This window comes from Mustelus asterias, chromosome 5 (assembly GCF_964213995.1).
Source record: "Mustelus asterias chromosome 5, sMusAst1.hap1.1, whole genome shotgun sequence".
NCBI classification, from domain to species: Eukaryota; Metazoa; Chordata; class Chondrichthyes; order Carcharhiniformes; family Triakidae; genus Mustelus; species Mustelus asterias.
The window spans coordinates 148,703,859-148,721,496 of NC_135805.1; the positions used below are offsets into that span (position 1 = coordinate 148,703,859).

Sequence of the window (17,638 nt, forward strand, 5' to 3'; positions counted from 1 at the left end):
CTGGGGTGTTAAGTATGTTCGAGGCTGAGATAGACAGATTGTTAATCAGTGAGGGAATCCAGGGGATAAGGCGGGAAAGCGGGAGTTAAGGATTATTACATCAGATCAGTCATCATCTCATTGAATGACGGGGCAGACTGGATGGGCCGAATAGCCTGCTGCTGCTCCTACACGTAATGGCCTCCAAAACATAAATGGATTGGACACAGCTGTATTGCTTTTATTGCCACTTTTAAGGGTTTTGACTTGAATATAATTGGTTAATTAACCCATTCGCTTCATTTGTATTCGAAAGAGTGTAACGAGGGGATTGGTGGGATACTGGATTGGAGAGGGGAGGCTCGAGACTGGACAATGACCTCCCTCACAGCAAAGAAAAGGTTTTGAATTCGCCAACCAGGTTGGACTTGAGCAGCACAGACGGGGGAGGGTGGGGTCCACTCACCTTGGGTCGAGGGTCGCTGCGGAGAATGTAGTAATGCACACACGCCCGTCGGAGCCAGAGGGGGAAGGGACCCTCAACAAAAACGGGATGCCGGCAATCGTGTCGGGCGAGGAGGTCTCGCTGGTCGGGGCTCTGAATCCCTGCAAGGGGGAAGCGGAGACAGGGAGGGGAGGTGAGTTCGCGCACGGTGTCTATACCCGCGCCACGCTGCCCATCACTCCAGGTCGATCGCTCTGCCTCGCACACTGAGCTATCATAGAAGGCCATTCGGCCCATTGAGTCTGCACCAACAACAATCCCACCCAGGCCCTATCCCCGTAACCCCACATATTTACCCTGCTAATCCCCCTGACACGAGGGGCAATTTATCATGGTCAATCCACCTAACCTGCACATCTTTGGACTGTGGGAGGAAACCGGAGCACCCGGAGGAAACCCACGCAGACACGAGGAGAATGTGCAAACTCCACACAGACAGTGACCCGAGCCGGGAATCGAACCCGGGTCCCTGGCGCTGTGAGGCAGCAGTGCTAACCACCATGCCATCCTGCATTCTACTTGAAAACCATGTCCCTGTTTTCTTCCACCTATCGAACTCTCCTCCTGATCCTCTGAAATGGGCCGCCCCTTATTTTTAAACAGTGACCCCCCCCCCACCCCCCCCTCTCGCAGTTCTAGATTCTCCCACAAGAGGAAACATCCTCTCCACACCCACCCTGTCGAGACCCCCTCAGGATCTGAAAGGTTTGGATCCAGTCGCCTCTTACTCTTCTAAACTCCAGCGGATACAAGCCCAGCCTCTCCAACCTTTCCTCATCAGACAACCCGCCCATTCCTGGGATCAGTCTGGTAAACCTTCTCTGAACTGTTTACAACATATCTACACCTTTCTTAAATAAGGAGACCAACACTGTCCACAACGCTCCAGATGTGGTCTCACCAACGCCCTGTACAACTGAAGCATAACCTCCCTGCCTCTGTAATCAATTCCCCTCACAGTAAATGATAAGATTCGATTAGTATTCTGAATTATTTGCTGTGTCTGTATGGGAGTTTTTTGTGATTCATGCACTAGGACGCCCAGATCCCTCTGCACCTCAGAGCTCTGCAATCCCTCACCATTTAGATCAGAAGTTTGTTATTCTTTATTCTTCCAATCTCTCAGTGCTGCAGCTTTCTGCAGTCTCTCTCCATTTAAATAACATTCAACTCCTTTATTCTTCCTACTAAAGTGCATAATTTCACATTTCCCTGCATCATACTCCATCTGCCAGTTTTACCCACTCACTTAACCTGTCTACGTACTTTAGCCTCTGTACCTCCCCTTCACATCTTACTGTCCTAACCATCTATGTCTCTTTTTTGATTTATTGTCACATGTATTAACATACAGTGAAAAGTATTGTTTCTTGCGCGCTATACAAAGCATACCGTTCATAGAGAAGGAAATGAGAGAGTGCAGAACATAGTGTTACAGTCATAGCTAGGGTGTAGAGAAAGATCAATTTAATGCAAGGTAAGTCCATTCAAAAGTCTGACAGCAGCAGGGAAGAAGCTGTTCTTGAGTCAGTCGGTACGTGACCTCAGACTTTTGTATCTTTTTCCCGACGGAAGAAGGTGGAAGAGAGAATGTCCGGGGTGTGTGGGGTCCTTGATTATGCTGGCTGCTTTGCCGAGGCAGTGGGAAGTGTAGACAGAGTCAATGGATGGGAGGCTGGTTTGCGTGATGGATTGGGCTGCATTCACGACTTTTTGTAGTTCCTTGCGGTTTTGGGCAGAGCAGGAGCCCAGACCAAGCTGTGATACAACCAGAAAGAGTGCTTTCGATGGTGCATCTGTAAAAGTTGGTGAGAGACGTAGCTGACATGTTAAATTTCTTGTGAACAAACAATGATGAGACAGGAATGAGATGGAGAATCTGGTGAACTGGTGCAGCAACAATAATCTCTCCCTCAATGTCAACACAACTAAGGAGATTGTCATCGACTTCAGGAAGTGTAAAGGAGAACATGCTCCTGTCTACATCAACGGGGATGAAGTAGAAAGGGTCGAGAGCTTCAAGTTTTTAGGTGTCCAGATCACCAACAACCTGTCCTGGTCCCCCTATGCCGACACTACACTTAAGAAAACCCACCAACACCTCTACTTTCTCAGAAGACTAAGGAAACTTAGCATGTCAGCTACGATGCACCCCGGACATTCTCACTTCCATCGGGAAAAAGATACAAAAGTCTGAGGTCACGTACCAACCGACTCGAGAACAGCTTCTTCCCTGCTGCTGTCAGACTTTTGAATGGACCTACCTCGCACTAAGCTGATCTTTCTCTACACCCTAGCTGTGACTGTAACACTACATCTGCACTCTCTCATTTCCTTCTCTATGAACAGTATGCTTTGTCTGTATAGCGCGCAAGAAACAATACTTTTCACTGTGTGTTAATACATGTGACAATAATAAATCAAATCCAATCAATGAGTGCAAGCACAGGGACTGGACCATCCTGCCGGCCTTCAGGAATAAACCACACACATTCCTCCCTCGGACCGGTGAGCGTCAGTGTCTGCGAGGTACAAATCGACCATCACTCCCCACCAGGACTGCCCCCGCGCCCCCGCCCCGCACCCCCGCGCCGCCTCCCCCTCAGTCTGCAAGGCTCCAAGAGAGACGTCAAGTGCTCACCTACGACATGAGGCAGGTGGACCTCACGGCCGTCTGCTCCCAGGTACGACTGAGGTTCCTGCAAAAGAACACCAGGTTTCCGACATGTTAGACTGAGGTGGTGGGGAGGCTGGAGACACCGGGGCTCAACTGGCAACGAGGAGCCGTGAGGGAGGCGGGGGGCAAACAGGATCGAGTCGGGGCTCCCGGGGAACGCTGGTTCAAACCGGGGGTCCCAGGAGAGCACCACCTCCGAAAAAAGAATCGCCCCCCCCTTCTCTGAGCCACCTTCACCTTCCAACTGCAACCCCAATAAACCCATCTCCCCCCCGCCCTCCTCCCACCGCCCCGGGGTGCAGACCCTCTCTAGGAACGCCCCACAGCCCATCCCCAAGAGTGTCCCGTGCCCCCGCTCCCCAAGAGTCTCCCGTGCTCCCCCTCCCCAAGAGTCTCCCGTGCCCCCCTCCCCAAGAGTGTCCCGTGCCCCCCCTCCCCAAGAGTGTCCCGTGCCCCCCCTCCCCAAGGGTGTCCCGTGCCCCCGCTCCCCAAGAGTGTCCCGTGCCCCCCCTCCCCAAGAGTGTCCCGTGCCCCCCCTCCCCAAGGGTGTCCCGTGCCCCCGCTCCCCAAGAGTGTCCCGTGCCCCCCTCCCCAAGGGTGTCCCGTGCCCCCGCTCCCCAAGAGTGTCCCGTGCCCCCGCTCCCCAAGAGTGTCCCGTGCCCCCGCTCCCCAAGAGTGTCCCGTGCCCCCGCTCCCCAAGGGTGTCCCGTGCCCCCGCTCCCCAAGAGTGTCCCGTGCCCCCGCTCCCCAAGAGTGTCCCGTGCCCCCCCTCCCCAAGAGTGTCCCGTGCCCCCCCTCCCCAAGAGTCTCCCGTGCTCCCCCTCCCCAAGAGTGTCCCGTGACCCCCCGCTCCCCAAGAGTGTCCCGTGCCCCCCCTCCCCAAGAGTGTCCCGTGCCCCCCCTCCCCAAGGGTGTCCCGTGCCCCCGCTCCCCAAGAGTGTCCCGTGCCCCCCTCCCCAAGGGTGTCCCGTGCCCCCGCTCCCCAAGAGTGTCCCGTGCCCCCGCTCCCCAAGAGTGTCCCGTGCCCCCGCTCCCCAAGAGTGTCCCGTGCCCCCCCTCCCCAAGAGTCTCCCGTGCTCCCCCTCCCCAAGAGTGTCCCGTGACCCCCCGCTCCCCAAGAGTGTCCCGTGCCCCCCCTCCCCAAGAGTGTCCCGTGCCCCCCCTCCCCAAGAGTGTCCCGTGCCCCCCCTCCCCAAGGGTGTCCCGTGCCCCCGCTCCCCAAGAGTGTCCCGTGCCCCCCTCCCCAAGGGTGTCCCGTGCCCCCGCTCCCCAAGAGTGTCCCGTGCCCCCGCTCCCCAAGAGTGTCCCGTGCCCCCCTCCCCAAGGGTGTCCCGTGCCCCCCCCCCCCCCCTCTCCAAGCGTATCCCTGCCACCCCACCCCTCCCTCCCAGGACCGCCCCCCCTCCCCTCCTGGGGGCGGAGCTTACCTGGTAGACGCTGACCTGGCTGCTGAGGTCACCGGCGATGCGCTGCAGACTGAGGTGGGCGAGTGCCAGGGGGTCGGAGGGCAGGGGATCCGGCACTGGGTAAGGGTTGACGTGTTTGAAGCGGGGGAACCAGTACAGGAGGCGCTGAAACTTCCTCATGGGGTGGCTCTTTGCTCCGAAGATTTGCACCAACAGAGCTTTGGTCTCCATGTCCGGCAGGATCCCTGCGGGAAGGAACCGCCAACACGTTACATCCACCCACATCAGCTCCACATCCCAATCTCTATCCCCATCCCCCTCAACCATCCCCACCCTCGCCCCTCCGAAACTCTGCTGCACCCATGTCCCAACTCCCTCCCTATCTCTGTCACCTCCTCCAGGCCCGGCAATTCCAATCCTCTCTTAGGGTCCATGGGGATTGTGTATAGTGGGAATAAACCTGAAGGGGTTTGGGATTGGGATTGTGTACAGTGGCAGTGAACGGGAAGGGGTTTTGGGATTGGGATTGTGTACAGTGGGAGTGAATGGGAAGGAGTTTAGGTCCATTGGGATTGTGTACAGTGGGAGTGAACAGAAAGGGGTTTTGGGATTGGGATTGTGTACAGTGGGAGTGAACGGGAAGGGGTTTGGGATTGGGATTGTGTGGAGTGGGATTGGACGGGAAGGGGATTGGGATTGTGTGGAGTGGGATTGGACAGGAAGGGGTTTGGGATTGGGATTGTGTCGAGTGGGATTGGACGGGTAGGGGTTTGGGATTGGGATTGTGTGGAGTGGGATTGGACGGGAAGGGGTTTAGGATTGGGATTGTGTGGAGTGGGATTGGACGGGAAGGGGATTGAGATTGTGTGGAGTGGGATTGGACAGGAAGGGGTTTGGGATTGGGATTGTGTCGAGTGGGATTGGACGGGTAGGGGTTTGGGATTGTGTGGAGTGGGATTGGACAGGAAGGGGTTTGGGATTGGGATTGTGTGGAGTGGGATTGGACAGGAAGGGGTTTGGGATTGGGATTGTGTCGAGTGGGATTGGACGGGTAGGGGTTTGGGATTGGGATTGTGTGGAGTGGGATTGGACAGGAAGGGGTTTGGGATTGGGATTGTGTGGAGTGGGATTGGACGGGAAGGGGTTTGGGATTGGGATTGAACGGGAAGGGGTTTGGGATTAGGATTGAACGGGAAGGAGGGAGTATCACTCACCGTAGTTCTCCATCTGCTCCAGGACCTGGATGGCACATTCCTGCTGCCGGGGGAAGTGGTTAAACATTCGCTGGATATAATTCCGGGGAACAAACACTTCCTTGGGGAAGACATCGAGAAGCTTGTTGTAGATGGAGAGCTCTCTTTCCACCCCGAACTCCGGCATCTTCCGCAGTGCCATGTAGATGAACTCCACGTGCCCGCGACGGCGAATGTCCCGCTTGCAGAAGGCGCGCAGCACGCGTTCGTACGTCTCGCGTGTACGCGACTGGCACTGGGCCTCCTCAAAGAGATCCTCGTACGTGACCAGCGCATGCTCGCGATCCCTGTTATCGCGCTTCGAATCCGTCAATGTGGGCGAGGGGCTGCGGGGACCCTTTGCCATCCGAGCGCACGTGCGGAACCCCTGCATTCTCTCGGGGGGCCACTGGGTCCAGAGCGGCTGGAACGGAATCAACAACAACAACACGTCTTGGAAGTGCAGCAGAGAGGGAGAGATTCGCGAGAGGAGTGCTGCGGGTAAGCGCTGTTATTTTTAACTTACTTTTTCGCGGGTTTTTTCTTTAAAAATATCTAAACCCGGAAGTGGTCGCGCAGGGAGGTCTGGGAGAGAGAGATTTTTTTTTCCCCAATAAATTGGAACAGAGAGGAATCCCGATACTCTACACTTGTAGAGTATCCCACCCTCCCTCCTCCTCTAACCTAAAAAAAAAGACCCAGTGAGAGCAGGGCTTTGGAGAAAACAGGAGGAGGAAAGGTAAGTTTAAAATTTTCATTCACTTTTTTTTTCCCTGTGTGTTTAAAGGGGCAATTATGAGTGTGAGGCCAGTATGTTGTTCCCAATGTAGGATGTGGGAGGTCCTGGAGGCTCCTAGCCTCCCGGACGACCATATCTGTGCTGGGTGTGTTGAGCTGCGGTTCCTAAGGGACCATGTTAGGGAACTGGAATTGCAGCTCGAGGACCTTCGCCGGGTTAGGGATAGTGAGGAGGTCATTGACAGGAGCTATCGGCAGGTGGTCACACCGGGACCACGGGAGGAGGGTAACTGGGTAACAGTGAGGAAGGAGAAAGCTCGGTTGATGGTGAGCACCCCGGTGGATGTGCCCCTTAATAATAAGTACTCCTGTCTGAGTACTACTGGGGTGGACAGCCCACCTGGGGGAAGCAGCGGTGGCAGTGTCTCTGGAGCTGAGCCTGGCCCAGTAGTGCAAAAGGGTAAGGAAAGGAGGGTAGTGCTAATTGGGGACTCTACGGTGAGGGGGTCAGATAGGCATTTTTGCGGACAAAGACGGGACTCTCGGATGGTGGTTTGCCTCCCTGGTGCAGGGGTCCGGGATGTCTCTGGTCGAGTCCCAGAAATCCTGAAGGGGGAGGGAGAGGAGCCGAAGGTCGTGATGCATATAGGTACTGCTGACATAGGTAGGAAGAGGGAAGGGGTCATGAAAAGAGAATATAGGGAGTTAGGTAGACAGCTGAGAAAGAGGAATGCAAAGGTAGTAATCTCGGGATTGCTGCCTGTGCCGCGGGAGAGTGAGAACAGGAATCGGTGGAGAATGAATGCGTGGCTGAGGGACTGGAGCAAGGGACAAGGATTTGGGTACTTGGATCATTGGGACCTCTTTTGGGGCAGGTGTGACCTGTTTAAAAAAGACGGGTGGCACTTGAATCCCAGGGGGACCAATATCCTGGCGGGAAGGTTGGCTAAGGCTACTGGAGAGACTTTAAACTAGAAAGGTTGGGGGGAGGGAATCGAAATGAGGGGACTGAGAGTGAGGAGGTTAGCTCGCAAATAGATAAGGAATGTAAACAGGGTAAGAGGGAGGTTAGACGAGTGATGGAGAAGGGAAGTGCTCAGGCTGAAGGTCTGAGATGTGTCTATTTTAATGCCAGGAGTGTAGTGAATAAAGTGGATGAGCTTAGAGCGTGGATTGCTGCTTCGAATTGTGATGTGGTGGCCATTACGGAGACTTGGATGTCTCAGGGACAGGACTGGGTGCTTCAGGTGCCGGGTTTTAGATGTTTCAGGAAGGACAGGGAGGGAGGCAAGAGAGGGGGGGGGGAGTGGCACTGTTGATCAGGGATAGTGTCACGGCTGTAGAGAAGGTGGACGCCGTGGAGGGATTGACGACGGAGTCTCTGTGGGTGGAGGTTAGGAACAGGAAGGGGTCGGTAACGTTGCTGGGTGTTTTCTATAGGCCGCCCAATAGTAACAGAGATGTTGAGGAGCAGATGGGGAAACAGATCCTGGAGAGATGTAGGAATAACAGAGTTGTCGTGGTGGGAGATTTTAATTTCCCAAACATAGATTGGAATATCCCTAGGGCTAGGGGTTTGGATGGAGAGGAGTTTGTTAGGTGTGTCCAGGAGAGTTTCCTGACACAGTATGTGGATAAGCCTACTAGAGGAGAGGCTGTACTTGATCTGGTGCTGGCTAATGAACCTGGACAGGTGGAGGATCTCTCGGTGGGTGAGCATCTTGGGGATAGCGATCATAATTCTATCTCCTTCACGATAGCATTGGAAAGAGATAGGATCAGGCAGGCTAGGAAAGTGTTTCTCTGGAGTAAAGGGAAATACAGTGTCATCAGGGAGGAAATTAGACGGGTAAATTGGAAGGAGGCATTCTTGGGGAAAAGTACCGAAGGAAAGTGGAGGATTTTCAAGGAATGTTTGTCTGGAGCTCTGCATGACAACGTTCCGATGAGACAGGGGGGTGTTGGTAGGGTACGGGAACCGTGGTGCACGAAGGTTGTGATGAACCTGGTGAATAAGAAAAGAGAGGCGTACAGAAGGTTCAGAGAGCTAGGAGGTGTTAAGGATTTAGAGGAGTATACGGGATGTAGGAAGGAGCTTAAGAAGGAAATTAGGAGAGCGAGAAGGGGTCATGAGAAGGCCTTGGCGGGTAAGATTAAGGAGAACCCCAAGGCTTTCTACAAATATGTCAAGAGTAAAAGGATGAGATGTGAAGGCATAGGACCCTTAAAAGGTGAAGGGGAAAAAGTTTGTGCGGAACCGTTAGAAATGGCGGAGCTGCTTAATGAATACTTTACCTCGGTATTCACGGTGGAAAGGGATCTGGGTGGTTGTACTGCTGGTTTGCGGTGGACAGAAAGGATCGAGCATGTGGACATAAAGAAAGAGGATGTGTTGGAACTATTGAATGGCATCAAGGTTGGTAAGTCGCCGGGACCGGATGGGATGTACCCCAGGTTACTGTGGGAGGCGAGGGAGGAGATTGCGGAGCCTTTGGCGATGATCTTTGCATCGTCGATGGAGACGGGAGAGGTTCCGGAGGATTGGAGGATTGCAGATGTGGTCCCTATATTCAAGAAAGGGAACAGGGACAGCCCGGGAAATTACCGACCGGTGAGTCTAACCTCAGTGGTTGGTAAGTTGATGGAGAGGATCCTGAGAGACAGGATTTATGATCATCTAGAGAAGTTTAGTATGATCAAAAGTAGTCAGCACGGCTTTGTCAAGGGCAGGTCGTGCCTTACGAGCCTGGTTGAGTTCTTTGAAAATGTGACCAAACACATTGACGAAGGAAGAGCGGTGGATGTGGTCTATATGGACTTCAGCAAGGCGTTCGATAAGGTCCCCCATGCAAGACTTCTTGAGAAAATGAGAGGGCATGGGATCCAAGGGGCTGTTGCCTTGTGGATCCAGAACTGGCTTGCCTGCAGAAGGCAGAGAGTGGCTGTGGAGGGGTCTTTCTCTGCATGGCGGTCAGTGACCAGTGGAGTGCCCCAGGGATCTGTTCTGGGACCCTTGCTGTTTGTCATTTTCATAAATGACCTGGATGAGGAAGTGGAGGGATGGGTTGGTAAGTTTGCTGACGACACCAAGGTAGGTGGTGTTGTGGATAGTTTGGAGGGATGTCAGAAGTTGCAGCGAGACATAGATAGAATGCAAGACTGGGCGGAGAAGTGGCAGATGGACTTCAACCCGGATAAGTGTGTGGTGATCCATTTTGGCAGATCCAATGGGATGAAGCAGCAATATAATATGAAGGGTACCATTCTTAGCAGTGTAGAGGATCAGAAGGACCTTGGGGTCCGGGTCCATAGGACTCTTAAATCGGCCTCGCAGGTGGAGGATGCGGTCAAGAAGGCGTACGGCGTACTGGCCTTCATTAATCGAGGGATTGAGTTTAGGAGTCGGGAGATAATGCTGCAGCTTTATAGGACCCTGGTTAGACCCCACTTGGAGTACTGCGCGCAGTTCTGGTCACCTCATTACAGGAAAGATGTTGAAGCCATTGAAAGGGTGCAGAGGAGATTTACAAGGATGTTGCCTGGATTGGGGGGCATGCCTTATGAGGATAGGTTGAGGGAGCTTGGTCTCTTCTCCCTGGAGAGACGAAGGATGAGAGGTGACCTGATAGAGGTTTACAAGATGTTGAGAGGTCTGGATAGGGTAGACTCTCAGAGGCTATTTCCAAGGGCTGAAATGGTTGCTACGAGAGGACACAGGTTTAAGGTGCTGGGGGGTAGGTACAGAGGAGATGTCAGGGGTAAGTTTTTCACTCAGAGGGTGGTGGGTGAGTGGAATCGGCTGACGTCGGTGGTGGTGGAGGCAAACTCGTTGGGGTCTTTTAAGAGACTTCTGGATGAGTACATGGGATTTAATGGGATTGAGGGCTATAGATAGGCCTAGAGGTGGGGATGTGATCGGCGCAACCTGTGGGCCGAAGGGCCTGTTTGTGGCTTTCTATGTTCTATGTTCTATGTTAACACAATGCTGGAATCGTAAATATCACTGCCAAAGCACGGAGCGCGTTAAATACAGAGTAAACTCCCTCTCCACTGTCCCCATCAAACGCTCCCAGGACAGGTGCAGCACAGGGTTAGATACAGAGTAAAGCTCCCTCTACACTGCCCCCCATCAAACACTCCCAGGACAGATACAGCACAGGGTTAGATACAGAGTAAAGTTCCCTCTCCTCTGTCCCCATCAAACACTCCCAGGACAGGACAGCACAGGGTTAGATACAGAGTAAAGCTCCCTCTACACTGTCCCCATCAAACACTCCCAGGACAGGTACAGCACGGGGTTAGATACAGAGTAAAGCTCCCTCTACACTGCCCCATCAAACACTCCCAGGACAGGGACAGCACGGGGTTAGATACAGGGTAAAGCTCCCTCTACACTGTCCCCATCAAACACTCCCAGGAAAGGTACAGCACGGGGTTAGATACAGAGTAAAGCTCCCTCTACACTGTCCCCATCAAACACTCCCAGGACAGAGACAGCACGGGGTTCGATACAGAGTAAAGCTCCCTCTACACTGTCCCCATCAAACACTCCCAGGACAGATACAGCACGGGGTTAGATACAGAGTAAAGCTCCCTCCACACTGTCCCCCGTCAAACACTCCCAGGACAGGTACAGCACGGGGTTCGATACAGAGTAAAGCTCCCTCTCCACTGTCCCCATCAAACACTCCCAGGACAAGTACAGCACGGGGTTAGATACAGAGTAAAGTTCCCTCTACACTGTCCCCATCAAACACTCCCAGGACAAGTACAGCATGGGGTTAGATATAGAGTAAAGCTCCCTCAACACTGTCCCCATCAAACACTCCCAGGACAGGTACAGCATGCGGTAAGATACAGAGTAGAGATCTCTCTGCACTGTCCCCATCAAACACTCCCAGGACAGGTACAGCACGGGGTTAGATACAGAGCAAAGCTCCCTCTACACTGTCCCCATCAAACACTCCCAGGACAGGTACAGCACGGGGTTAGATACAGAGTAAAGCTCCCTCTACACTGTCCCCCATCAAACACTCCCAGGACAGGTACAGCACGGGGTTAGATACAGAGTAAAGCTCCCTCTACACTGTCCCCCATCAAACACTCCCAGGACAGGTACAGCACGGGGTTAGATACAGAGCAAAGCTCCCTCTACACTGTCCCCATCAAACACTCCCAGGACAGGTACAGCACGGGGTTAGATACAGAGTAAAGCTCCCTCTACACTGTCCCCCATCAAACACTCCCAGGACAGGTACAGCACGGGGTTAGATACAGAGTAAAGCTCCCTCTACACTGTCCCCATCAAACACTCCCAGGACAGATACAGCACTGGGTTAGATACAGAGTAAAGCTCCCTCGACACTGTCCCCCATCAAACACTCCCAGGACAGGGACAGCACGGCGTTAGATACAGAGTAAAGCTCCCTCTACACTGTCCCCATCAAACACTCCCAGGACAGGTACAGCACGGGGTTAGATACAGAGTAAAGCTCCCTCTACACTGTCCCCCATCAAACACTCCCAGGACAGGTACAGCACGGGGTTAGATACAGAGTAAAGCTCCCTCTACCTACCTTCCATCCGCTGATGCTCCTGCTGGGTTTGAGTGGGGGTGTTGGGCTCTTTCGGGAGATTGAGCCACGTGGGCCCAAGGCCAGCACACACCGTCTGATACAGCTCATTCTGTCAACACCACGGGGCTAGGAGAGAGGACCAAGAGAGGGGACCAAGAGAGGGGAAGCAGTCAGAACAATTCATGCAGGCAGCAGAGAAATCCACCCGAGACAGAGAGGGGCGTTGGTGGCAGTCCAGGGGGCAGAGATTGTGGGTGAGGGGGTGGAGCCAGTGTTACTCCCCTAACCCTGCGCAAATGCACCCCTTGCTTTGGCGTACCCTCGATTCAACCTGCCTTCACCACACTCTCGAGCACTGTGCAAACTCCAGCGAGGTCATCAGTCAATCCTCCAAACTAGCCCGGCTCACACCCGCCCGTACAAATCATTTTCATTTCAGGCTAACAGGAACAGGAGGCCATTCAGCCCCTCGAACCTGCTCCATCCAATCAATAGGATCGTGGCAGATCTGACTTCCTTCACATCCACCTTCCTGCCCTTTCCCTCTAACCCTCGATTCTCTTACTGATCAAAAATCTATCAATCTCAGTCTTAAAAAGTTTATTTACTGTTGTCACAAGTAGGCTCACATTAACACTGCAATGAAGTTACTGTGAAAATCCCCAGGTCGCCACACTCCGGCACTTGTTCGGGTACACTGAGGGAGAATTTAGCATGGTCAATGCACCCTAACCAGTACGTCGTTCGGACTGTGGGAGGAAACCGGAGCACCCGGAGGAAACCCACGCAGACACGGGTAGAACGTGCAGAATCCACACAGACAGTGACCCAAGCCGGGAATTTGTGAGGTAGCAGCGCTAACCACTGTGCCACCCATACACAAGGACTCTGACCCCACAGCTCTCTGTGGGAAGGAGATCCAAAGACTCACAACCCTCAGGAGAGAAGAAATCCTCACCTCAGTCTTAAACTGGAGCCCCTTTATTCTGAGACTGTGCCCTCTGGTCCTGGACGCTCCCATGAGGTGAAACATCCTCTCAGTGTTTACCCTGTCAAGCCCCTTAAGAACCTGATATGTTTCAACGAGATCATCTCTCATTCTTCTAAATTCCAATGAGTCACTACCTGGTTACTCTTTGCTTCATAAAATAATCCCTCCATACCGGGGATCATCCCAGTGAATCTTCTCTGAACTGTCTCCAATATCTTTCTTTAAATAAGGGGACCAAAACTGCTGACAGTGCTCCAGATGTGGTCTCACCAGTATCTTGTACAGTTGCAGCAAGACTCCCCTCCTTTTACACTCCAACCCCCTTGAAATTGGATACATAAATATATAAATAAATATTGTTTATCATTTGACATTATATGTAAACAATATACCCATGTATACAATTGCTTTTAACCTTAATTTTATACAAATTAAATTAAACCAACTTATCCGATTGATTTATCACTGGCTATTACATATCAGTAAATATAATATCTCCTATTTGCTGAGGACACAAAGATAGGACAGTAAGATGTGAAGGGGACGTACGGAAGTTAGAAAGGGAGGTTAAGTTAAGTGGGTAAAAGTTCTGACAAATGGAGTACAATGTGGGTGAATGTGAAATTGTCTACCAAAAGAGAAAATGCTGGAAAATCTCAGCAGGTCGTGGCAGCATCTGTAAGGAGAGAAAAGAGCTGACGTTTCGAGTCCAGATGACCCTTTGTCAAAGCTGAAATTGTCCACATTGGGCATTTGTTCTAAATGGTGAGGGATTGCAGAATCATAGAGGTTGACAGCATGGAAACAGGCCCTTCGGCCCAACTTGTCCATGCTGCCCTTTTTTTAAAAACGATTATGCTAATCCCAATTGCCCATGTTTGGCCCATATCCTTCAATAGCCATCTTACCCATGTAACTGTCTAAATACTTTTTAAAAAACAAAATTGTACCCGCCTGTACTACTGCCTCTGGCAGCTTGTGCCAGACACTCACCACCCTCTGTGAAAAAATTGTCACTCTGGACCCCTTTGTATCTCTCCCCTCTCACCTTAAACCTATGCCCTCTAGTTTTAGACTCCCCGAACTTTGGGAAAAGATGTTGACTATCTAGCTGCTCTATGCCCGTCATTATTTTATAGACCTCTATAAGATCACCCCTCAGCCTTCTAGGCTCCAGAGAAAAAAGTCCCAGTCTATCCAGCCTCTCCTTATAAATCAATCCATCAAGTTCCAGTAGCATCCTAGTAAATCTTTTCTGCACTTTTTCTAGTTTAATAACATCCTTTCTATAATAGGGTGACCAGAATTGTACACAGTATTCCAAGTGTGGCCTTACCAATGTCTTGCAAAAGTTCAGCAAAACATCCCAACTCCTGTATTCAATGTTCTAACAATGAAACCAAGCATGCCAAATGCTTTCTTCACCACTCTGTCCACCTGTGACTCCACTTTCAAGGAGCTGTGAACATGTACCCCTGGATCTCTTTGTTCTGCAACTCTCCCCAATACCCTACCATTAACTGAGTAAGTCCGGCCCTGGTTCAACCTACCAAAATGCATCACCTCGCATTTATCTAAATTAAACTCCATCTACCATTCATCAGCCCACTGGCCCAATTGCCAATTTTGTATCCATTTGGCTGCCTCACCCTGGATCCCGTGAGATTTAAGGTACCTTGTAAAACACCTTGCTAAAATCCATGTAGATAACATCAACTGCACTGCCCTCATCTACCTTCTTGGTTACCTCTTCAAAAAACTCAAATCAAATTTGTGAGACATGATTTTCCACTCACAAAGCTATGTTGACTGTCCCTCATCAGTTCTTGCGTCTCTAAGTCTGTAGATCCTGTCTCAGAATACCTTCCAACAACTTACCCACTACAGATGTGAGGCTCACCAGCCTGTAGTTCCCAGACTTTCCCTGCAGCCCTTCTTAAACAAAGGCACAACATTTGCTACCCTCCAATCTTCAGGCACCTCATCTGTGGCGTTGATGATTCAAATATTGCTGCTAGGAGACCCACAATTTCCTCCCAAATCTCCCACAACGTCTGGGATACACTTCATCAGGTCCCGGGGATTTATCTACCTTGATGCGCTTTAAGACTTCAGGCACCTCCTTCTCTGTTATACGTGCACTCCTCAAGACATCACTATTTATTTCCCCAAGTTCCCTAACATCCAGAGCTCTGAGGAGCAGAGAGATCTGGGAGTCCTCGTGCATGAATCACAAAAGGCTGGTGTACAGTTAACAGCAAGTAATTCGGAATACGAATAGAATGTTGTTTATTTGAGGGGAATTGATTACAGAAGCAGGGAGGTTATGCCTCAGTTGTATAGAAATCACAGAAACCCTACAGTGCAGAAGGAGGCCATTCGGCCCATCGAGTCTGCACCGACCACAATCCCACCCAGGCCCTACCCCCACATATGTTTACCCGCTAATCCCTCTAACCTATCCATCTCAGGACTCTAAGGGGCAATTTTTAACCTGGCCAATCCACCTAACCCGCACATCTTTGGACTGTGGGAGGAAACCGGAGCACCCGGAGGAAACCCACGCAGACACGAGGAGAATGTGCAAACTCCACACAGACAGTGACCCGAGCCGGGAATCGAACCCAGGACCCTGGAGCTGTGAAGCAGCAGTGCTAACCACTGTGCTACCGTGCCGTGTATAGGGGTGTTGTAAGACCACATTTGGAGTATTGTGAACAGTGTTGGTCTCCTTATTTAAGGAAAGGTGTAAATGTGTTGTAAACAATTCAGAGAAGGTTTTTCAGACTAATCCCAGGAATGGGCAGGTTGTCTGATGAGGAAAGGTTGGAGAGGCTGGGCTTGTATCCGCTGGAGTTTAGAAGAGTAAGAGGCGACTCGATCCAAACCTTTCAGATCCTGAGGGGGTCTCGACAGGATGGGTGCAGAGAGGATGTTTCCTCTTGTGGGAGAATCTAGAACTGGGGGAGGGCGGGGTCACTGTTTAAAAATAACAGGCAGCCCATTTCAGACGGAGATGGGGAGAAATGTTTTCTCTGAGAGAGGGGGTGAGTCTCTGGAACTCTCTCCCTCAAAAGGCGATGGGAGCAGAGTCTGAATGTTTCTAAGGCAGAGCGGGATAGATTCTCGATTAACAAGGGGGGGGTGAAAGGTTATCAGGGGGTCAGCAGGAATGTGGGGACGAGGTTACAATCAGATCAGCCACGATCTTATTGAATTGCGGAGCTGTCTCAAGGGTGGCCTTCGTCCGCTCTGAATTTGCATATTCATAACTGTTTTCTTATTTGATATGAATGTATAGATATCAGTGTATACATATAAATATTATGAAATGTTTTACTCTGTATATAAATCCAATTGTGTTATCATGATACATAAATATAATATAAATAATGCTATCAATATCGAAATAAATGTCTGTGAGTATTATGAAATGTGTTTTAATCCCTATTTATAAATCTGAATCCAATTGCGTTATCTTGGTATGTGTTAATATAAAGCTATATTGAATATAAATGTGTTTTACTCCCCATTCTGTTCCAGGCTAATTTAAACTTTAAATTATTAAAATCTAACATTCTCCCCCAGTTAACCCACATTCCCTATTTTAACCCTCACTCCCTCTCTCTGTCTGCCCCCCAGTTAACCCATATTTCCTATTTTAACCCTCACTCCCTCTCTCTGTCTGCCCCCCACTGCCCCCAGTTAACCCACATTTCCTATTTTAACCCTCACTCCCTCTCTCTGTCTGCCCCCCAGTTAACCCACATTTCCTATTTTAACCTCTCACCTTCTCCCTCCTTCCTCATGGGCGCCGCCATCTTGTGTGCACCGCTCCTCTTCCCTCCCCCCCGCCGCCGGGGCGCCGCCTTTTGGTTCCGCTCAGACAACTGGGCCCCAAGAGACTTTGATAAAGTGAATATTAACGTTATAAAGCCAATAGTAATATTATGAAGTTAATGTTACTGTTATAAAGTTAATTATATTTTTATAAAGGGAATGTTGTTAATATTGCTGTTATAAAGTGGATAGTAATGTTACAAAGTTAATTATACTTTTATAAAGTGAATGTTATAAAGTTAATATTACTGTTATAAAGTTAATATTACTGTTATAAAGTTAATTATACTTTTATTAAGTGAATGTTATAAAGCTAATATTACTGTTGTAAAGTGAACAGTAATGTTATAAAGTTAATGTTACTGTTATACTGTTAGTTACTGCATTAAGGTCAATGGTCCCTCTTTTAGAAGGAAGATGATTGTGGTGGTTGGACTTCAGTCATCTTAGCTCCAGGACTCACTGCATGTGGATACTCAGTGAGACAGGTGGCACGGTGGCACAGTGGTTAGCACTGCTGCCTCACAGCGCTAGGGAACCGGATTCGATTCCCAGCCTCAGGTCACTGTCTGTGTAGAGTTGGCACAGTAAGAAGTTTAACAACACCAGGTTAAAGTCCAACAGGTTTATTTGGTAGCAAAAGCTACCAAATTAATGTACTGTTATTAGTTACTGCATTAAGGTCAATGGTCCC

General features: G+C 50.8%; 1 protein-coding gene across 2 annotated transcripts in view; it reads right to left on the reverse strand.

The window, feature by feature from the left end:
* The window catches only part of ecsit (ECSIT signaling integrator), a 19,282-nt gene extending 2,301 nt beyond the window's left edge, over positions 1 to 16,981 (reverse strand). For both annotated transcript variants that reach the window (XM_078213468.1, XM_078213467.1), the window contains exons 1-6: positions 16,895 to 16,981; positions 12,114 to 12,239; positions 5,782 to 6,223; positions 4,589 to 4,812; positions 3,126 to 3,183; positions 446 to 585 (exon numbers count right to left, since the gene is read on the reverse strand). In XM_078213468.1, the coding sequence (XP_078069594.1) occupies positions 446 to 585; positions 3,126 to 3,183; positions 4,589 to 4,812; positions 5,782 to 6,223; positions 12,114 to 12,221 (972 nt within the window). In that variant the 5' untranslated portion in view covers positions 12,222 to 12,239; positions 16,895 to 16,981. The remainder of the gene's footprint in view (positions 1 to 445; positions 586 to 3,125; positions 3,184 to 4,588; positions 4,813 to 5,781; positions 6,224 to 12,113; positions 12,240 to 16,894) is intronic.
* Positions 16,982 to 17,638: the final 657 nt, after the last annotated feature.